Source organism: Labeo rohita, chromosome 18 (genome assembly GCF_022985175.1).
Source record: "Labeo rohita strain BAU-BD-2019 chromosome 18, IGBB_LRoh.1.0, whole genome shotgun sequence".
NCBI classification, from domain to species: domain Eukaryota; kingdom Metazoa; phylum Chordata; class Actinopteri; order Cypriniformes; family Cyprinidae; genus Labeo; species Labeo rohita.
In genome coordinates this window covers 16,856,406-16,879,888 of record NC_066886.1, presented here as the reverse complement: position 1 = coordinate 16,879,888, position 23,483 = coordinate 16,856,406, and the positions used below count along the sequence as shown (strand labels likewise).

At 35.2% G+C, this 23,483-nt stretch overlaps 4 protein-coding genes across 4 annotated transcripts; 1 reads left to right on the top strand and 3 right to left on the bottom strand.

Moving 5' to 3' along the window:
* The first annotated feature begins 899 nt into the window (after positions 1-899).
* ch25hl1.1 (cholesterol 25-hydroxylase like 1, tandem duplicate 1) lies at positions 900-1,897 on the top strand. Its single transcript, XM_051135680.1, has one exon. The coding sequence runs from the start codon at positions 1,058-1,060 to the stop codon at positions 1,895-1,897; it is 840 nt and encodes a 279-aa protein (XP_050991637.1). The 5' UTR covers positions 900-1,057.
* Positions 1,898-5,301: 3,404 nt separating this feature from the next.
* Positions 5,302-13,697, bottom strand: kti12 (KTI12 chromatin associated homolog). The gene is made up of 9 exons (XM_051135334.1): positions 13,459-13,697; positions 13,107-13,158; positions 11,738-11,790; positions 11,459-11,514; positions 11,294-11,373; positions 8,876-9,035; positions 8,699-8,761; positions 8,464-8,532; positions 5,302-5,552 (listed from the first exon to the last, which is right to left on the bottom strand). Exons 1-9 carry the CDS (start codon positions 13,607-13,609, stop codon positions 5,409-5,411), a joined length of 828 nt encoding a protein of 275 aa, XP_050991291.1. The 5' UTR covers positions 13,610-13,697; the 3' UTR covers positions 5,302-5,408.
* A 773-nt stretch (positions 13,698-14,470) lies between these two features.
* On the bottom strand, positions 14,471-16,097 carry nmba (neuromedin Ba). The gene is made up of 3 exons (XM_051135336.1): positions 15,804-16,097; positions 15,535-15,731; positions 14,471-15,436 (listed from the first exon to the last, which is right to left on the bottom strand). Exons 1-3 carry the CDS (start codon positions 15,964-15,966, stop codon positions 15,380-15,382), a joined length of 417 nt encoding a protein of 138 aa, XP_050991293.1. The 5' UTR covers positions 15,967-16,097; the 3' UTR covers positions 14,471-15,379.
* Positions 16,098-17,797: 1,700 nt separating this feature from the next.
* Positions 17,798-22,439, bottom strand: sec11a (SEC11 homolog A, signal peptidase complex subunit). Its single transcript, XM_051135335.1, has 6 exons — positions 22,242-22,439; positions 21,720-21,829; positions 20,503-20,652; positions 20,158-20,277; positions 18,245-18,302; positions 17,798-18,148 (listed from the first exon to the last, which is right to left on the bottom strand). Exons 1-6 carry the CDS (start codon positions 22,290-22,292, stop codon positions 18,098-18,100), a joined length of 540 nt encoding a protein of 179 aa, XP_050991292.1. The 5' UTR covers positions 22,293-22,439; the 3' UTR covers positions 17,798-18,097.
* Between the last annotated feature and the right edge of the window lie 1,044 nt (positions 22,440-23,483).

Sequence of the window (23,483 nt, the reverse complement as noted above, 5' to 3'; positions counted from 1 at the left end):
GAGGGTTTCTTCTATTTATACTTGCATGATTTTTTAAAATTCATATTTATTTGACTGTACCAAAGCTGTAGATTGAATAAAATGGGAAGATTACTTATAATACTGCCCCGAATAAGCTATTTCAAATAAAATATGTTTACATATAGTCCACGAAACAAAATAATAACTGGATTTACACAATGACCCAGTTCAAAAGTTTACACACCTTTGATTTTTTTCAACAGAAGTATCATTGTAAATTGTTATTATTTTGTCTTCTGAGTGGTAGAAGGTCCTTGCCATGTTTTTGGTAATAGCACAAGTTACATTTTAACTATTATTTAAAGGGAACCCCAGGTATCAAAGCATTTATGGCTTAATATAATGTAAATGATGTCTCTTACTGAAATATGTAATGGAAAACCCATGAAAAATTTATGTTATTTAAAAACATATTGGATTATGGGGGCGCCATTATTTTGATGACGTGGAGCGGTTGCATTTGGTGAGTATATAGCAACAGGTAGTGTCAGTAGCTCACCAAGTGCAACTGTTTTAAGTCATCAAAATAATGGCGCCCCCCATAGTTCAAAATATCTCTAAAACGATGTGGATTTTTTAAAACAATGTTTTAAAAAGTTTTTCATGGGTATTCTACTACATATTTCAGTAAGATACATCATTTACGCTATATTAAGCCATACCTGGGGTTCCTGTTAAGGCTAAATGCATTTTCTGGTCATTATTTGATTATTTGGTTGTACCAAAGCAAGAGAACCAGCTGTAGATTCAGAAAAATGTGGAGAAATAGTCCATTCAATAACCCAGACTCTAGAGAGAGTGAGAGACTGAGCATTTTCTTCTGTGCCAGGATTTGAAGGAAGTAATCCAGCATAATATTTGTCTACTAGCGGCCTCGTTTCATGTCTCGGAAAGGTTGGAGGGTTTTGGCTGGGGAAACCGAAAAAAACTGTCCTATCATGGCTTGATAGGAGGTCCAAGTCTGGCTTAGTGGTATAAATAGGGCTGGGTTGTTCTCTGTCGGCATTCACTTGCCATTGCTCAATCTATCAGCAAGATGTGGAACATCACTGAAGTTGCTCTCCAGCTCCCGACGTCCACGGCTTCAAACCGTCTCCTTCAGCCCCTGTGGGACTACTTGTTGTTCAGGCACTACATTGTGGTCTCGTCTCCATTCTTCCCATTGCTGCTCGCCTTCTCCAGCTACTTCATCTTCAGTCTCCCCTTCGCCATCCTGGATGTCTTAGGAGAAAGATCTCCTCTCTTCAAATACAAGATCCAGAAGTCGCGCCGTCCCACCATCAGGATGATGCTGAGGACTCTGGGAACGGCGGTGTACAATCATCTAGTGTTCGTGCTTCCGGCTGTGTTAATCACCAATGTGGTGATGCCTTCACCTCCACTTCCGGCAGTTGCTCCGATGGTGTGGGAACTGATCTCTGGCGCATTGGGTGTTTTGCTCATCTTCGACACCCAGTACTTCTTCTGGCACCTGGTGCACCACAAAAACCCTCACTTGTACAGATGGGTCCACGCCGTCCATCACGATTACATCTCGCCGTTCTCCTGGTCCACCCAGCACCTCAGCGCGGTGGAGCTGATGACAGTGGGCTTCTGGAGCAACATCAATCCCATCCTGCTCAAGTGCCATCCTCTGACCATATGGACTCTCAGTGTTTTCAGCATTTGGATGTCTGTGGAAGACCACATCGGTTATGACCTGCCTTATTCGCCTGGCCACCTGGTACCTTTTGGGCTTCTTGGAGGAGCGATGGCCCATGACATACATCACCAGAAACCCAGCAGCAACTTTGCACCTTTCTTTAGTCACTGGGACAGACTTTTCGGCACTGCCGTAACAGTGAAACCAACTAAGAAAATTGATAAAGAAAAGTAGACTTAATTGGTAAACATTTAATCTGTGTAAATATAAAGCATTTAAATCATTGTATAAATATTGTATCTTTTATATTCTTGTATTTTTGTCTGCATTCTATATGGCTGAAATAAAGGACATTTTTGTATATTTTATTGTGCATGTCTTGCAGTGAAGTTTCAGAATATTAAATATGCAGTAATATTTTATTTATTTATGTGTGTGTATATACAGGGGTTGGACAATGAAACTGAAACACTGGCCAATATAGTGTTGGAGGTTTCATGGCTATATTTATGCAGCCTGGTGGCCAGTCTTTACTGATCGCACATTCCACCAATAAGAGTAGAGTGTGAAGGTTGACTTTGTGCACCCAATAGCTCAAACATTGTACCCTGAAGGTGGTGCCATGTATTAGGATGATAATGCACCAATACACACAGCAAGACTGGTGACAAGAGTGATTTGATGAACATGAAAGTAAAGTTAAACATCTCCCATGGCCTGCACAGTCACCAGATCTGAATATTATTGAGCCACTTTGGGGTGTTTTGGAGGAGCGAGTCAGGAAATGTTTTCATACATCAACATCACATAGTGACCTGGCCACTGTTCTGCGAAAGGAATGGCTCAAAATCCTTCTGGCTACTGTGCAGGACTTGTATTTGTCATTCCCAAGATGAAATAATGCTGTATTGGCTGCAAAAGGAGGCCAAACGGCATACTAATTGTGGTCTAAACCCAGGTGTTTCAGTTTCACTGTCCAACCCCTGTATATATATATATATACCACATATACCTCTTCACATTAGTTACAGCCAATGGTCTCATAGCTTTACAGTAGTTACATAAAACTACATAATATCTGATAACTAACCCGATTACTTAGCCAGAGAGGTTTAAAGAGAAAGGCATTTTTGATAGACTTAAAGCTAGTGCTTTCCTCTAAATCACTTCCAAGAGTTTATTACAGATTAAAAGGTCAAGTATTTCAGGTCCAGGTATGAACTTTGAGAGAATTTCCTTGCAAATCTCTTTGAAATGGGGATGAATGAAGAAATAAATAGCACTTGTATAAGATGTAAACACTGAACTGGGTTAATGTGGCACTAGATCTCTACAAAAAAGAAGGGTAGAGAAGTTGGTCATTCCAAATCTGTGATTTCTCAAATATAATTCATTCAAGGCCCCCAAAAAGGCTGATCGTCCATGCAAGACAAATGGACGAGAGGACAGGATAATGCAGAGATTCTCAATGGGGAATGGGTTCAGCACTGCAGCTGGAATTGCTTGTCAGTTCAGTGCTGAAGAGGGTAAAGATCTGTCTTGTCATGTTTAAAGGAGAAGTCCACTTCCAAAACAAAGATTCACATGTAATGTACTCACCCCCTTGTCATCCAAGATGTTCATGTCTTTCTTCAGGTGTAGAGAAAGTGTTTTTTGAGGAAAACATTTCAGCATTTTTCTCCATATAATGGACTGATATGGTGCCTCGATTTTGAACTTCCAAAATCCAGTTTAAATGGGGCTTCAAATGATCCCAAATGCGGTTGTAAACGATCCCAGCTGAGAAAGAAGGATCTTATCTAATGTAATGATCGTTATTTTCATAAAAAATAATACAATTTATATATATTTATATATCGCTGTTTTACCTTTTTTATGAAGGGTGTTTTATCTTCTTTGCATGTTCACTTTGCAAAGACTGGGTCGGTACTTCTGCAGCGATGTAGGATGATTTTGAAATGATTTTTGAAGTTGAGGGAGAAAATACGATTGGAATTTTTCAATATATCCTAACTGTCTTGAGCCAGAGTACACAGAGTTCAGGGAGAGCAAGACAACACGAGCATTTGAGATTAAAAAAGTATTCACATTGTATTTTTTAATGAAAATAACCGATCGTTTTGCTAGACAAGACCCATCTTCCTCAGCAGGGATCGTTTACAACTGCATCTGGGATTGTTTGAAGCCGCATTTAAACTGCATTTTGTAAGTTCAAACTCGGGGCACCATACCAGTCCATTATATGGAGAAAAATTCTGAAATGTTTTCCTCAAAAAACAATTTCTAAAGACATGAACATCTTGGATGACAAGGGGGTGAGTACATTATATGTGAATCTTTGAGTGAAGTGAGTGAAACATGGAGGAGGAAGTGTCATGATTTGGGGGATGTTTTCTGCAGTAGGAGTTGGGCCTCTTACACAGATACATGGCAGGGTGAATGCAAATATTTATCAGAACCTCCTTCCTGTAAGCATCTCCCAATCAGCCTGCAATTTTCAAGACAATAACTCCGTCACACAGCAAAACAGGTAAAGCAGTTCCTTGAAGCTAAGAACATTGAAATAATGAAATGGCCGGACCAGAATCCTGATCTAAACCCGACTGAAAATCTCTGGTGACAAAGTCATGGCTAAGAAACCCACTACAGTTACCAAACTATTGACAAGAGTGGAAGAAGAGTGGATCAAGATCATAGCAGTGCAGTGTGAGAAACTAGTGATGTCCTATGGCTGCAGATGTGCTGAAGCCATTTAAACCAAAAGCCTCTACACCTCGTACTAATTTCTGACACTCGTAACCCTCCAAAATGTAGTTGTATCTTATTTTGTTCTACAGTGGTTACTGTTCACTAATTTTAATTACTGTGTTTTCCATTAAATAAAGGTGTTTGTTGAAACACCTTGGTTATTTTGTCAAACATGTTAGTAGAACAGTGGCATAGCTACAGCTAATGTTGCTTCAAATTTTGAGTGATGAAGATTAACAATATTTCAGAAAAAAACTGAAAATGTTATTTATAGATTTTCTAATTTCGATCTCCATTGCATAATGCGTCTGAAAACACATCGAACTCTGCCATAGTGACGTCTTTTTTTTTTTTTTACCAATAACTAACCAAGTTGTGAACGTAATATATTTTGAATGTCACCATGCAAACAAGTCTGAGAGGTCATGACAGAAGTTACTAGAGTGCATGTTTCTTCAAATAATATTACACCAGATTAAAATTTCACACACAAACAGCTGGCCTGATTCACCAACAGAAGAGTCAATATGGCTCTCCAAACATTCACATTTGCCCAGAGGCATAAACAAAAGACTTGCATGAAAAATACTAATAGTCAGCGTCGCAATGAGTTTTATGGTTCATTTCATTAGCCTGCCCAAGTCTGAAGCATGAAAACATCTGTACGCACGCAATGACGACCTCAATCAAACTTTACGCACATTTCAAGGTCTGCGAAGCACTGAAGACAAATATCTAGACTACAGCTGAATGTTACCTGTGACTGACGACAAAGAGAAACGGGAACATAACCTCTGAATTAAACAGAAAATGCACTAAAGTGACCTGTAATAGGTGTTAAGTTATGTTGGGATTTTATTAATAGCAATAATAACACAAAAATATAGAAAGCCATTAAAAGAGCTCACTTTATTGCACTCAAAACATTGGTAAAATGCTTGAAACTTCAAAACAATAAATATGACCTTAAGAATTACAAAACTAAAAAGAAAACATGTTAGTGCATACTCTTATTAAGATACTGCACAAACATATTGGCGATCTGTCCAATGTTCTCTGTTGGATGCATCTTGGTGTAACTGATGAACTGCCGTCTGAGTTTCCTCAACTCCACCATGTTAAGACTTCTTGTGAGTTCAATGTATTGAAGAAGTTAAGAAAACTGGGCAGGTACAACAATGTACATCGCATTAGCAAATTAAATTGAAAATCTTATGCATGAATCAGAATACCTGATTTGGAGAGGAAATTACGTGTACTACAGAACCCCTAAAGGGCATAAGTATGAGATGAGAGGAAAAATATAGTTCAGTGCTTTCTCTTATAATTATATCATTGGGTAATTATACAGTATATAAACTGGGAGCTGATATTAATATGCAAGGCATTGAAATCTCTCTTTAATGCATGCTAGGTTTTTACTTTCACTTTCGAGATTCGCGATCACATGTACATGATCACATGATCACATCTGTTTATACTACGAAGTGGAAGTAAATTACCCACCACGCATTAGGGCTGGGCGATATGGGCAAAAAATTATCACAATCATTTTTTGCATATCAGTCGATATTGAGAATCATCACAATAAATGTCAAATCTTTATTTCTTTCAAGTTTAACGTCAGATTTTTGCTCCAAAGTGAAAGTTGTAGAAACCAGACCATTCATTTTCTTAACAAAATAAATATCTAAATAATAAAAAAAACATTTCTATTCATTCTATTCATGTTCTAATGAGTTCAAGAAACAGGTTTGGGTTGTCTGATAATGATAATAATAATGATAATAATAATAATAATAATAATAATATTTCTTTGTCTCTTAGAAATGCACATTTGATAGTAGCGTGAGGATGCAGATGTAAATTTTTGTTCATTATCAATCAGTAACATCTGTAAAAATTGTAGCAACCTCAGTCTTACATGGTTAAATTTATTCTGAACCCAGTGGGGTTTTTTTTTAAGCATTGGTCTCCCATAGTAGCATGCATACATTTTAAATCATGATAAACAACGCATAATGGTACCTCAATACCTACAATAACTACACGGTTTTGTAGGTAGCCTACTTGTATGAAAAACCTAAGTCTAAAAACTTTCAGTATAAATGCACACATGCTGTAGCTTAATCACAAATACATACATACTAAGATTATATACCATTACTCCTGTAATAAAATTCAATGTGGGATACATTGCTGCCACAAAACCACGGTGCAGTGTGTGTTACTGCAGTAAATCCATGGTAAATGATGGCTGATGTGTAGTTTGAAAAGCCTTCTGACTGTCTCGTTGCACACAGCTTTAAACTAACGTTAGTCTGAATCACAGTCATTTGTGTTCATCGCTGAATTCAGTTGTTTCACAGGATCTCACAGCGGTCTTTAGTGCTCGCGTGATGGAGCCGTTCACATATCGCGTCTTTTGCGCGCTCAAGTTCGTTATTTCAAATGTAGGCGCGCGGCAGCACGTTCATAACGGAAGCGACGCGCATGCGGTGTGACGCGCTCGGTTTTTCCAGGCGCGTCCGCGCCGCATGGAGATAATAAATACATTTTCTCTAGTGAGTTCGCGCACCTCGGCAGTTTGAATTTTGGTCCGAGCGGATAAACGGTCCCTGTGGCGATTCAAATGAGTCGCGCTGTTTCATTCCGCTTTTGGCACATACAAATTATATCGAACATTTATCGAACTCTTCATATCGTTTTATCGAGGAAAATTGTACCGCGATAATTATCGTTATCATCTACCACACAGTTTACAAGATTAGATGTTCGTCAGTGGTGCTCTGCGTCATCTGAAAATCATTCGCCATTGTCTTATCAGTCATCTCAACCTATTCTCTTTATCTGGTAAGTGAATTTATATGTAACGTTACTGTGATGTAACTAACAGGCTACTGCTAGCAAGCGGCTAACCGAGTCCCTTTAGTGGCTCCGTAGAACGCGTTATTTGTTTACAGTCCTATAAAATGATATTTTTATTCAGAAAGGACACATTAAATTTATGAAAAGTGATGCAAATACATTTACAATGTTACAAAAGATTTATTTTTCAAATAAAAGCTCTTTTTTACGATTCGGATGAATAGAAAGTTCAGTAGAAAAGTATTTGTGGTAAAACTGTGATAAGAATATTTCTCTTGAGCACAAAATCAGCATTTTAAAATGTTTTCTGTCTATGCAGGGTCAGAAAGCTCAGATTTCATCAATAATATCTTAATTTGTGTTCTGAAGATGAACGAAGGTCTTACGTTTGGAAGGACATCAAGGCGAGTAATTAATGACAGAATTTTTAATTTTTGGATGAATTATTCATTTATGCAAGTATTTAGTTTTTGGAATCATATTACTTAATCCAGATTACATGTAATCACTTACTGGCCATCACAGGACAAAATGATGTTTTAAACTAAAGTATATATATATATAAATATATATATACACTTAAAAATATATAAAAAAAAAAAAATGTTTTTTTAAAAACAAAAACCTTACTAACCTCTTTCTAAACCTTTGAATGGTAGTATATTCTGCAGACCCAGTTGCGAGACAACAAAGAATGAGTATAAATGAATTTCTAATAATATCCCATTTGAATCCTGCATTATTTCAAAGGGCCACCTGCACTGCTCCATCTCTGTATGTGTCTAAATGTTAAAGCATTTACAGACAGCCACCGAACTGCAATTGCATCAGAAGGAAATGACATTCTTTGATGTTTGTGTATTCATTACATTCATATAGATCCAATTGGTTATGTTTATTACTACAACCTTCTTCAATTAACATTAAACGGATCAACTTTCTGTCAGGAAGTTGCAGTGGAGCTTATTAAAATTCCAGACTTGATCTTGGTTTCATGTTGTAAGCGTTTCTAACGCTTTCCCTGTGTATGGTAGGACATTTCTGTGTTGTCACAGTGAGAAATATCAAATAGATGGGTGCCTCAGCAAAGCAAGACAACAGTTTTAAATTTCCTCGCAGTAAAAAACAGAGAAAAAAGAAATTCAAAGCTAAAGACATGCTAAACGTGCAAGAATAAAGGATATCTTTTCTGTGGCTCCAGGAATGGAAATGAGATCTCCAGGGACGCTGGTCTTCTGTGACTCAAGAACAGCCTGAGACATAAAACAACCCTTATGACGACACATACTATTGATACTTATGGTCTTGCTATGCAAATGCAAACTATAAACGCTCACCTGTAGGCAATGAAACCGAAATAATGATTTTGAACGCTTTCTATTTTTATAACAAAACACCTAAAGGTGATGGAAATCGTACCATTAGGACATCTTGAGTAACTTTGTCCAACTCGTACAGAAAGTTTGTGGATGAGAGCGGTTGCTGTAAAAAGCGAAAACAAGCAAAGAGAAACAAGTTCTAATATTCATTCAAAAGCAATAAAAACTACATAATGCTGTTATGTACTCATGCATAATGCATTACTAGCACTCTTACACTCTTCGTGGACTGATTAGGTGGTGGTGCTTTTCGTTTAAAAAGCGCATCGCAGATGGCCTCAAATGGAAGAGAGTCCTCTTGCTGAATAGTAAAGAGTGGACTATCCCATCTATTTCTCGAATCAGGGGCTTCAAATCTCAATATTAGCGCATCCAGACTGTTGTTTAAAGACCAAAAGAGATTGTTTAATTTAGATAACATATTCAGCATCTTTATTTTATAACGTTATGAACTTTTAATACACTACCATTCAAAAGTTTGGAGTCGGTACGATTTTTTTCAATATTCTCTCTTATGTTCAATATGGCTGGATGTATTAGTTAAAAAAAAAAAAAAAAAAGTACAAAAACAGGTGTGAATTTTCACATATTATGCAATCTTACAATTCAAAATAAGTTTTCTATTTTTTTTTTCCTTTGACAAGATCAGTTTTCTATGGAAGCCTGTTTAACTGAATAAAAAAAAAAAATGAATTGTGACTTTTTCCCCTCACAATTGCGAGTTTAAATCTCGCAAATCTGACTTTTTACCTCTCAGAACTGAGTTTATATCTCGCAAATCGCGAGTTTATAACTCACAATTGTGACTTTTCTCAGAATTGCAAGTTTATATCTCGCAATTATGATTTTTTTTTTCTCAGAATCGTGAGTTTATAACTCGCAATTGTGACTTTTTTCTCAGAATCACAAGTTTATAACTCGCAGTTGTGACTTTTTTTCCCCAGACTTGCGAGTTTACAACTTGCAATTGTGACTTCTCAGAATCACGAGTTTATAACTCGCAATTGTGACTTTTTTCCTTAGAATCGCAAGTTTATAACTCGCAACTGATTTTTTTTCTCAGAATCGCGAGTTTATAACTCGCAATTGTGAATTTTTTTCTCAGAGTTGCGAGTTTATAAATCGCAATTGATTTTTTCTCAGAATCGCAAGTTTATAACTCGCAATTGTGAATTTTTTTCTCAGAATCGCGAGTTCATAACTCACAATTGTGATTTTTTTCCTCAGAATCGCAAGCTTATAACTCACAATTTACTTTTTTCCCAGAATCGCGAGTTTATAACTCACAATTGTGAATTTTTTTCTCAGAGTTGCGAGTTTATAAATCGCAATTGATTTTTTCTCAGAATCGGAAGTTTATAACTCGCAATTGTGAATTTTTTTCTCAGAAAAGCAAGTTTATAACTCAGAATTGTGACATTTTTACTTAGAATTGCAATTCTGACTTTATAGCACAATTCCAAGTTAAGTCAGAATTGTGAGATATAAACTTCCAATTCTGAGAACATACCAGTTGTTTTTCCCCTCAAAATTAGACTTTATAACTCACAATTGCAAGTATATATCTCACGAGAAAAAGTCAGAATTGTGAGATACAAACTTGCAATTGCAGTTTTTATCTTGTAATTCTGACTTTATTTCTTGCAATCGTGAGTTTATATCATGCAATTCTGAGAAAAAAGTCAGAATTGTGACTTTATAACTTGCAATAGCAAGTTCATATCTTGCAATTCTGACTTTATAACACGCAATTCTGAGTTTATATCTCAAATCTAAGAAAAAAAAGAAAAATCAGAATTGCGAGTTTGTATTACGCATTCTGAGAGAAAAAAGTACCAATTGCGAGATGTAAACTCACAATTGCAAGAAAAAAAATCTGAATTTTAAGATAAAAAGTCACAATTACCTTTTCATACTTTTTATTCAGTGGTAGAAACTGGCTTCCATATTTTTTAGCAGCGGATTTAGTGAAATCTGACCAAGAAACATTTATTGTTATCAGTATTAAAAATTGAAAACTGTAATACTTTTTGCTCAGGATTCTTTACATTTCTATGAATAAGAGTTCACTGAAGAGCATAAATCTGAAACAGAAATTTTTCGTAACATAACGGACACTTTAATTTAATGCAACCTTGCCAAAAAAAAGTATTACTTTACTGACCCCAAACATTTGAACAGTAACATGCATCTGATATCAGAAATGCACAATAAGAGGAATAAACAAAATGACACACTTCAGGCTCTTTCATCTAAAAAGATTTGGAGAAATTTAACATTAACTCTGCAGTGAGTGGCTTCCGTCAGAATGAGAGTCCAAACAGCTGATAAAAACATCACAACAGTAATCATCACAAATTCAGACGATCAATTCATGTCTTGTGGAAACAAATCCATCATCAAAACGCTTTTTTAAGTTAAAACCATGGCTGATTTATCAGCTGTTTGCACTCTCATTCTGACAGCACTCATTCACAGCAGGGGATCCATTGGTACGCAAGTGATGCTGAATGCTGAATTTTCCCCAAATTTGTTCAGTTCTACATGAGAGTGAATACATTTTTAGCAAATGCCCATGTTTGTATGAACTATTGCTTTAATATGACTACACTGAAACAAAGCAACAAATGCTTACATTTCCTGTGTGTACTGAGAATCAGCCTCTCTGCCTTTATTCCATTCTGAGCTCACGTCAGCTGACGTCAAACAGTACACCTGCAGGGGTTATAGAGTTATGTGAACTAGAACATGCAAAAATAGTTTGCGGTGAGTTTTAGATGAGTTTTAGGAGTTTACATACCAAGCAATGGGGTGTTTGTGTATGTTTGATCAGACAGAACAGCTCATATCTGTAACCTGAAAAAGAAACAAAATTAGTACTTAGTAATCTAATGCCAGACTGAAATCTAGAGTGCCGTATGCAACACCAGCTGTTTAGACCAAATGCTGCTGTTATAATGCTGAAGTCAATACATTGTATAGGATCAATAATTTCTAAAGGTCAAACAAAATTGAACAACTGACTTTATATGAATATCAAAGGCACAGATGTATCAATTTGAACAGAACATTGATTTACCTTTAATATAATTCGAGGAATCAAGAATCACAATGTCGTCTTTATTGACTTTCCTATAAACAAAAAGAGAGAAGTACAAAGAAAAATTGTTGAAATCAAAAGTAGCTCACTGTACTCTATTGCAAGTGTATAATTACAATTAGCATACAATTATAATTATACAAACGTATTATTAAAACACTTATATAACAAATATAATTATTGGTGTATAAATTAATCCCAGCAGGATCTTTAATGACACGTTTTGCTTTCCGTTTCTAAAACACGTGGTATTCCATCTTTAGACCAAAGTGTATTTGCACATGAAGCTTAATTATTTTCTTGGAATCCATAATATTAAACATGTAAATAAGATTAGACTTATTTCCTTTCCTTTTTAGTGAAAAATCTATGGAAGCCCATTTCCGCCACTGAAAAAAAAAAAAAAGGTACTTGCGAGTTTTTTTCTCAAATAAACTCACAATTGCAAGTTAAAAAAATGAGAATTGAGAGATATAAACTTCCAGTTCTGACTTCTTTCCTCAGAATTGCATGATATAAACTCGCAATTACAAGTTATATATAAGTTATATCGTTTGTATCTCGCAATTCTGACTTTTTTTTTTCTCAGAACTGCATGACAAACTCGCAATCGCAAGTAATATGCAAGTTATATAGTTTGTATCTCGCAATTCAGATTTTTTTTTCTTGCAATTGCAAGTTATCATCTCACAGAATTGTAAGATATAAACTTGCAGTTGCAAGTTAAAAAGTCAGAATTGCAAGTTTTTACCTCACAATTCTGACTTTTTCACTTGCAGTTGCAATTTTTTCTCAGAAAAGCAGGTTTGTATAATTTTCTCACAATTCCGAGTTATAAAGTCCAATTCTGAGGGGGAAAAAAGACTGATATGTTCTCAGAACTGAGAGTATATATATATCTTGTGACTTTGTTAATTGCAATTGCAAGTTCATATCTCACAATTCAGAATTGTGAGTTTGAATCACACAAAATTCACAACTGTGAGAAATAAAGTCACAATTACCTTTTCTTATTTTTTATTCAGTGGCGGAAACTGGCTTCCATAAAAAAAAAAAAAAAGAAAACATAAAAGAAATATTTTGTTCTGGACAAATGCAGTAATTCATAAATCCTAAAATGTTTTTATATTCCTGACTCAATATATCATGATACTACAGCATAAATGTTTTTCAGAAAACCAACATGAATACATGCCGTTCATACAATGATAAAATTTTAGCACGTATGTTTTAAGTTTCTTCTTTTATCATCTTGAACGTCCTTATTTGTCATCTTATATCTTGTATCTGAGTTTGACTTTTTCACATCTTTAAATGACAGCAGAGATATTTTAAGAGAAATAATCACCTCTCCACTTCAGCTCTCAATGCTCCTCTCAGGTTCTTCTCTTTCTGTGAATCTGTGGTCAAATATAATTGTTGTTGCAGTTAGATTCAGATCAGTAACAAAGAACTGGAAGCATAAATTTGAAAATGTCAAATGTAACCTCATATGTAAAGGTCTGATAAACCAGATTAAACCATATACAGAGGTGAGACCAGAAGCTTTGTTTTTTCGCACATGTGCAAGACTGTGTTTCAAACTAGTAACATGTTTCTGAGTAAGATGGACCCTTGGCTTCATTATAGTCCTGACACACACTTATATCAACATATTCCTGTAAAACTCAATGCATCATGAACTTCCAGCAGCTTCTCACCTGCATATACAGAGTTCCTGTCAATTCCTTGATCTTCATCACCGACTATATGAACCTTTCTTTCTGTATTTTGTGTGAAGTATTCTTTCAGTTCACGGGCTCGTCGGGTTTTGCCACTGCACGGGTAACCACACATTACAATTAAAGGCATTTTAACGCTAAAGTCCAGCTAACGGGTGGAGATTCATACTTTTTTACAGCCCTGCATGGAAGCTTTTCTTCTTCTCGCTAATGTAGTGTGCTGGCATGATCAATGCATTGCTGCCCTCTACAGGTCAGTGGTCAGAATGGAAAATGTTCTATATAAGACTTAACTGTGTAAAAGGGTCAACTGTTTTAAACAGTTCCCATAATAGGCTACGTGACTTGTAATTAAACAGGTTTAAGGTGGGTAAATCATTTAACAGGAATAGGTAAACATAAGATCCGCGGTGTTTTCAGGTTCATTACTGAACATCTAAATGCGTTACCACATGTGGTCGTCTCTGTCAGATAAAATGCTGAGATTTGAACAACCTAGTGAGCCCTTTTTCGGCTGAAATGATCTCTATGAACTGACTTTTTAGGCATAATAGCCTTGCTGTTCATTAAAAGGGTACATTAAACAAATAATAGGCTATTGAAAGAATGTAAGTTCTTTGTATGTCATATCTATCCACCTTGTTTTTCAACGCAGACGTAGCCTAAGCCGTTTTCTGTGAATGTGCGAGACTTTTTCTTTATTAGCGTGGTAGGGAAATATCGAGTTGAATAACAAAGTACATTAACCAGTGTTCGTAAGTAACATGATACATTAAAATAGTATTGTAAGACACACCGGTTTGCAATATCAAGGAGCAAAATGAGCTGTTTTGTACAGCTAAAAATAGCTGGATGCAGATTAGACCGGAAGCCACGCCCATAACATTTACAAATGGCCACGCCCACTCACACGGGTAAAAAATAAGGCTGATACTAAATGCAGCATCCATAAATGCACACTAAAAACCATCAAACACATTACACACTCATTTTATTACAGCTGTTATCAATTAAAACATACAACTGCACATTAATTACATTTTTATAATACATAATTACATTGTAAATCCAGTTGCATTTTTTATTAGACAAAACTGCTTACAAGATCTCTCTCTTTACACACACAAGAAGCTGAATGGTAAATAAAATAATCTATATCCATGTTACATTCATGTTAATTTTTTATTATAATAGTTCAAATCAATCTCTGTACTTAGAACTGTAATGCAATAATAGATTACAATAATGCCATGTCATCGATTAAATTTGAAATAATTGCAAATAATAAACATTTTGTTCACATTGTGCAGAGTCATTTTAACAGTGCTCTATATTTTACCAAAAAGTGACCATTGCACCCAACCTCATTAGTATTTGAACACAATTTTAAAGGTTGTTAAGATTTGAATTATTAAAAAAAAAAAAAAAAAAAAAAAGCATTTCTTACCTCAATGTACAAATGCTCCAAAGTCTCAATCAGGGAAATCTCAGTGCAAACCCAAAGGGAGGATAAGCTACTCTCAGTGGGAGCTTTTTACCATAATTAGAGTATGATCCCTCCACTGTTGTTTGTTTCTATGAGATGTCTGCTTAGTCATAGTTGCTCATTTAAAAAAAAAAACTTAGGTACAAATTGCATAATGCTAAATTAATTAGTTTTTTAAAATACATTTTTTCCAATAACTTACCTAACGCATTCATTCACCCATTAATCCATCCATCCATTCATTATTCTTTTAAATATCCAGCCGTAGTTACAGCAGTTGAATGAATAAAATACATCTTGATAATTATAAGCCTACTGACCAAACATTAAAAGCAGACACTTGTACAGATTGTGTACACAACTGTAAGGTTTGTCAAAATATCATTTTATTACAATTATACAACAGCATTGTCACTATAGGTTCCTTTTTTCAATGTAGTTTTTCAAAAGCTTTACCATGAAGTCCGTATCCTGAAAAACGAATGAATAAAATGTATAATCACAAAGCAACAATTTACTGTTTTAACTCACTTTTTCAACTGACCAATTCTGTAAATAGCTCTAATCACCTGATTATAAACATCTTGTGTCCTCTTTGGATCTTCAAGCTGAGCCTGGAGAGCAACTTTCAGCACCTCCTGAGTGATCAGCTCCTTCAAATCCTCGGAGCTCCCTGATTCTCCCACAGTATTCCTAGGATGCTTTGAGGAGAACGGAGAGTCCTGAAACTGGCTGTTTGAAATGCTCTTCTTGCCCATGAAATGACCTGTAAGAGGACCAAAAATGATGCTGGGAAACGAATTCAGCAGTTTTACTTAAAGATTAAATAACAACATACCTGTCGCCCAGAGATTCCCACGTGGATGCACTTTAATTTTGGAAACTTTATTTCGCAGCTCCGTTAAATCGAGACTGACTGCGGTGCTTAACGATATGTTGAAAAGCATAATGAAAGCAAAGAGTCTATATTTGCAATGCCCATCTTCAGAATTCGCAGCCATCTTCTTAAGTACCTGTAGGTGGATTCCTCTGTTCAGATTCAACTGGTCGCGAACGCTCCTCGTTCTTCTGCAGGGCAGGCGGTATTTATACGAGCACTGTGGGGTGGGATGCCAAACGCCTCTGAGGTCATAGTTTTAGTCATTGAAATCTGGTAACGACAGCGTATGCTTAGTCTGGTTGAATGAAGATGGGAAACACTATCTGACGTGCGTTGGCTGTGCGCATGCAGTTTAATTGAATTAATATAATGGACAAAACGTTTTGAGGCGTTGCGAATTCATAAAGCTTACATTTCAATTAGTTAAGAATCTCATGTATGACTATGTATGGCTCAGAGGAACTACTACTATGACTTTATAAGATTTGTTTCGGATATAATGCCTAGTTCATATGAATTGTAGAGTAAACAAGCTGAATTTAAAGATACTAATCTGTCTTTACATACAATCTTTAATTTTAAATGTATGGGCATACTTATAGGAAATGTATTATATGGAAGCCCTTCCTTTGCTGATTTATGCAGCATCAAAACATACCTTCCCAGCATCAAAACATAGCATTTTTTCACCAGGGTTCTGCCACTGAATAAAAAAATGTTATTGCGACTTATATCAGAATTCTAACTTTTTTCCTCAGAATTGTGAGATATAAACTCACAATTGCGAGTTATAAATTATTTCTCGTAATTGTGAGTTTATATTCCGCAATTCTGACTTCATAGCTCGCAACTGTGCCTTTATATGTCACAGTTCTGAGAAAAAAAGAGACTTGCGAGATGTGAACTCGAAATTGCGAAAAAAAAAAGATTCAGAATCGTGAGATAAAAAGATGTTATGATAGTGTTTGGTTTAATGTATATTTATACTGATGAATCCCTAGGTTTAACATCAGTATGATCAGCTTTGTGCCTTTAACAAAGAAAAATTGGATTCAAAATACAACAAATCTCATAAATCATGCTTGAAATATTGTTAAAATTGCAATAATTGATTTAACTCAATAAAACTCTTAATAAAACAGAAAAAATATAACTACAAGGAAGATGTAAGCAAAATCTTTTTAGGTCAGTATAACTATTCTTATTAAATTATATATGTGTTTCGGTAGTGACAAATTTAGGGAGAGAACAAATATCCCAAAACTTTCTGAAAATACAATATGAGAATTAACTGCACAGTTACTAGAAATGTGTAGCTTGGATAATATACATTTGCCTGCTGAAAAATGGCCCAAATATACTATAAAAGTTATAAAGTCGCAATTCTGAGAAATAAAGTCAAAACTGTGTGACAAACTCGCAAGAAATGAAGTCAGAATTGTATGATATAAACTGGCATTGCGAGTTATTAAGTCAGAATTGTAAGATATAAACTCGCAATTTTGTGAACATATCAGTCTTTTTCTCCTCAGATTTGGACTTTATAACTCGCAATTGCGAGTTTGTACCATAATTCTGAGAAAGAAGTCAGAATTGCAAGTTTAAATCTTTAATTTAAGTTTAAATCATTAAATTGTTGTATTTTTGAGATTTGTTGTATTTTGAATATTTTGCGAGTTTAAATCATTTTTATTCAATACAAAATTTATAAAACTGGATATTCAAAGTTGTAAATAAAACAAAGCCTACGGTGTAATATTTGTTTACAATAAAAAAATACCATTTCAGTTTTTCTACTTCAAAATGTCATTTTTAATTCAATGTGCCACTTGCGGTTTCTTTGTAATTGTAAAGGAAATTTGTTAGTTAAAATTGTTTTTACACCAGTGTGTGACTCCTAATATCATACAATACAAACACTTTATGTAAGAAATGAGAACGAACAAGAAGAATGAATTTATAAAGGCTCAACATTTTTATTCAATACAAAATTTAGCCTTTAAGAAACAGTTAAATCTTGACATATAGCGTAAGTATAGCTGTAGAGTCAAACAAAAACTGAATTTGGTATGACATGGAAAATTAACAAATACAAATTCTTCCAGTAGTTCTTGTGTCACTGCCATTGAACAGGAAAAATGATAATTTGACCTTTGACTCTAAGAGCAAGTGCAGGATGTTCACAAAAAAACACCATAAAAACTGGTCACAAGAGGGACGTGTGTTCCCTGACGGCGTTACTCTTGAAATCCTCATTCTCTGTGTACCAAAACAAACAGCCCGAGCAAACACAGTACAGCATACTGTAAAAACAAGAAACAAAAACAAGTGTTGGAATAACTGCAATGTAATAACTAATCATCATTCAAACGTGATATGTTACATATTAAATGGGATACCTTAAATTTGGGGTAGTCATTCATCAAAATTGTGACAATTCCAATGTAAGGCACAAATCTGTCATAGAGAAGGAGTGATCAGAAATACAATAACATGCGCAAAGCAATGTATAACATGTAATAAACAGAAACTTGCATTAGAATGCAACAGTTGCCTTCTGGAAGTAAAACTTTTTCAATCGGAAAACTGATTTTTAACAATAACTCATAAACCTTAAAAAGTATTCTCGTAGCTTCATAAAATTAAGGTAGAACCACTGATGTCACATGCACTCTTTTAACTCCACTTCCAGAACAACAATTTACAAATAATTTACTCAACCCCTTGTCATCCAAGATGTTCATGTCTTTCTGTCTTCAGTTGTAAAGAAATTATGGTTTCTGAGGAAAGCATTTCAGGATTTTTCTTCATATAATGGACTTCAATTGTGCCCCTGATTTTGAACTTCCAAAATGTAGTTTAAATGCAGCTTCAAAGGGCTCTAAACGATCCCAGCCGAGGAAGAAGGGTCTTATCTAGCGACACGTTCAGTCATTTTTTAAAAAAAATAAAACTGTGTATATTTTTTAAGCACAAAAGCTCGTGTAGCACAGGGTCTGGGATGCACGTCCACGGGTCGTTCATGAACGATTCTTTCATTTTGAACAAATCTTTAATGTGACTCGGGAAGAACGAGTCATCTCGGGGAGTGATTCGTTCAGTCGCGCACGCGCAACATCCTATTAGGTTCTGTACTGGAATTAGTTCACCTGTTTTGAGTCTTCGGGTTTTTCGAGTCCTTCGTTTATCTTATGGGGCTGTCACGTTTATCTTATGGGGCTGTTATTACATTCCCATTACTACTACGAATCACGGCTTCGAATCACCACACGTTCATCGTCTGTGTACTCCGGCTCAAAAAGGTAGAGTATGTCAAAAAACTCCATGTTATTTTCTCCTACAACTTCAGAATCATCCGACATCATTGTACCGTTTTGTTTGTAAACAGCGCTTGACTTACTTGCACTTTCTTAGTCTTTGCACGTTCGCTTTGTAAAAACTTGGTCTGTGGTTCCGCCTACATTCTGAATGACCTTTCGATGTGTTTCAATAGTACGTGAACGCGCATCCCAGAGCCTGTGCTACACAAGCTTTTGTGCTTAAAAAATATACACATTTTTATTTTTCAAAAAAAATGACTGATCGTTTCACTAGATAAGACCCTTCTTCCTCGGCTGGGATCATTTAGAGCCCTTTGAAGCTGCATTTAAACTACATTTTGGAAGTTCAAAATCGGGGGCACAATTGAAATCCATTATATAAAGAAAAATCCTGAAATGCTTTCCTGAAAAACCATAATTTCTTCACGACTGAAGACAGAAAGACATGAACATCTTGGATGACAAGGGGGTGATTAAATTATTTGTGAATAGTTGTTCTGGAAGTGGAGTTCTCCTTTAACAGTGCCCTTACTACCTTTCTGTGTCTTGAATGCAAAAATATCAAAAATATCTTAATTTATGTTCTGAAGATGATTAAATGCCTTATGGGTTTGGAACGACATGAGGGTGAGTAATTAATGACAGAATTTTAATTTTTGAGTCAACTAACTTAATAGTTTTTTATTTTACCATTGTTATTAATTTGTCATTCACAATGCTTTATGGAATTGTAGTTCTTTCCTTCACTAAAGCCCTCACTATACCTTGCTTTTTGTCTGATTTCCAAATAGTTTTTTGCTGTTTTTTGTTTGTAATGTTGTGATTTAACTCATAGCTGCTTGGTTTGGTCCATGGTTTATAATGTTTTTACAAACACTTTTTTAAAATCCCTTTGCGAAAAAAACTTCCTGGACCAACACTGCTAAAAAAGTCAGACATGAAAGTGCTCTAAACTACATCAGATTTGCTTAAAGATGACTAGGGATTCTTACCCTCTTGCTCTTCCCACCACGTCCTTCTTCTCCAGCCAGTGCTGTCCCTGCTTGTAAAGGCCTCTGTCATCCACAGAATTATTGTCACCTTTCGTCAAGAACTTGATATCGCCATTTTCTCTGAAATCAGTAGGGATCAATGTTATTTTAAGGAACCGAGACACACAATACCATCAGAAAACCACAAACGGCACTTCATACTAATACATACTGCTCTAACTTAGTTACAAACAAGCAGTAAGCAATGAATAGCTCCGCCCCAAAATTCACAAACATGCTATGCAGCACAGTTACTTACTACAGGCTTACTTTCGCGTTAAAGAATAAGGTGAATACGGTACTTACTTTTCATGAATTTTTAGGACTCTGTGTACAATGGGAATTTCTCTTCCCTCAATCCTGAAGACAACAATCTCTCCCACTCTGATTGGATCTTCAACACGATTTGTGAGAAACAGGAGGTCTCCTCTGTGAAATGCAGGCTCCATGCTTCCACTACAATAACAATGACATTAACAGTTACAATTCACTGATGTAAATGCAGTAATTGTGCAGCATTTAAATCATACGCCTCAATTAACTTTCAAATATCCTAGAGAGTTTTATATGTGGCTTCTTAAGAAAAAGCTGGTTTTTAAAAAAATATTTTTTAAAAATAAGATTCATAATTAAAATGCAGTTTCAAAAAAGCATACCTAAAGTCACACACACATTTTAAGAAAGTCTATAAAAACAGGGCGCAATGTACTGCATGTATTTTGCATGCATTTTGAATTATGCATTCCTTTGTGTTGTATTTGAGTTTAAGGAAATGTCCATAAACGTAATGGCAATTTAGCAGTACCTCTTTTATTTTTCTGCATATTTTTTCTTACAGTGCAGCAATCATAACATCAAATGCATAAACAATCTTAAACATCATTAGTGTTTTCATACCTTTTTAACTAAATGCATTTACTTTTCCAGTTTGTTTTGCGATTACTGGATAAAGACATTTGTGACCCGGGACCACAAAACCAGTCATAAGGGTCATCATTTATCATCATCTGAAAGCTGAATAAATAAGTTTTGAATAAACTACAGATGTATGTTTTTTTAGGATAGGACAATATCTGGCCGAGACACAACTATTTGAAAATCTGACGGTGCAGAAAAATCTAAATATTGAGAAAATCACCTTTAAATTTGTTCAAATGAAGATCTTAGCAATGCATATTACTAATCAAAAATTAAGTTTTAAATATACTTATGGTAGGAAATATACAAAATATCTTCACGGAGCATGACTTTTTACTTAATATCCTAATGATTTTTGGCATAAAATAAAATTTTGACCTATACAATGTATTTTTGGCTATTGCTGCAAACATTTAACACTTACTTTTATTCTGACTTGCCTAGTTTCTACAGTTAAAAATGAGCTTTAATTGTTCTGTAAATAAAAGTACAGTGCAGTACAACAGTACAGGAAATCATTCATTTTTAACAATTCAATTTAACAAAAGAAAACACAGTCGCATGTAAAAGGCAACAAAGCATGCTGCAAAAAACGACCGTGTTACCTGAGAACAACCACAATCGGGCTTTCACTCCCGGTTACGACCATCAAGCCTTTCCAGATCATCAAGGCTGAAGATACAATCATTCCAAAATTCAGCACCTGATAGTAAAGCTGAAAAACACGAGATGCTAAACATTAGATGGCTTTTTATTTAAGTCCAAGTATGATTAAATTTAATATCTAAAGTATGTGTTGTTAGTAAACACAATGGTTGATGCAGATTTATGATCTCTTGTAATGCATTGGTTTAAAGTGAAAGTAATGTAACGTTAATATATAAATAAATAGCACAGAATAACAGACTAGCAGCTGTTGTTAAAAAACCGACTTTCTTTTTCACACCTACTCCACAACAAAATATGCTAAGTCATTTAAAGCATATTTTATATCCACAACTCGTATTAAACAGTAGTAATAGAGAACTATTATGTATAAAACGTTAAAGCCACTGTCATTCAAGCTGACGTGTAGTAACAGAGCGCAGAGAGGAAGCGCCGAGCTAACTGGCTAAATAAATACACACCTGCCGCTTATTCATCCGCCGGACATCGTCGAGAAAGTCTAATGATAACATTTTGTCTGTAGATTAAATATGTGTGACAATAGTCAATGAAAATAAATGCAAAATTTAGATTTTCCTGCAAATGTTTCGCCGCCACTGCTGTAGTTAGCGGATGCGCGGCGACTCTTCTGGTTGCGTTACTTCCGGTTAGAATAGGAAGAAAAAAAAAAAACGAATGAAAGGTGATAGGTTCTCTTTTCATTTGAAATTTTCTAAGACCCTGTCTGTATATACAGTTTAAGTCAAAAGTGTACATACATCTAACAGAATCTGCAAAATGCTCATTATTTTACCAGAATGCATGTTATTTTTATGCAGTACTGACCTGAATAAGATATTTCACTTAAAATACGTTTACATATAGACCACCTATTAAAGTAATAGTTGAATTTATGAAAAATACCTTGTTCAAACGTTTACATACACTTAATTCTTAATACTGTGTTGTTACCTTAATGATCCACAGCTGTGTGTGGGTTTTTTTGTTTTAGTGATAGTTATTCATGAGTCTGTTAAACCGCTTTTCTTCAGAAAAATCCTTTGGGTCCCACAAATTCTTTTTGTGTATTCTTTCTTTTTTCTTTTTTCACACTGAGGACAACTGAGGGACTCATATGCAACTATTATAGAAGGTTCAAATGCTCACTGATGCTCCAGAAGGAAAAAACGATGCATTAAGAGCTGGGGGTGAAAACTTTTGAACAGAATTAAGATGTGTGCATTTTTCTTATTTTGCCTAAATATCTTTTTTTTTTTTTTTTTTTAATTTAGTACTGACCTTCAGAAGCTACAGAAGATATTTGCATGTTTCCCAGAAGACAAAATAAGCTCAATTTACCCAAATCTTCAAATTCCAAAAGTTTTCACCCCCCGGCTTTTAATGCATCACTTACTTTCTGACGCATCACTGAGCATTTGAACCTTGTGTAATAGTTGCATACGAGTCCCTCAGTTGTCCTCAGTGTGAAAAGATGTATCTCAAAATCACACGGTCAATGTTGGAAAGGGTTCAAATACACAAATGCTGAAATACCAAATAATTTGTGGACCTGAAGAATTTTTCTGAAGAACAGTGGGCAGTTTAACTGTTCAGGACAAACAAGTTACTCATGAGCACCTATCATATAAAAAAAAAAAAAAAAAAAAAAACACAGTTGTGGATCATTCAGTTAACAACACTTTTTTGAACGGGATAATTTTTAT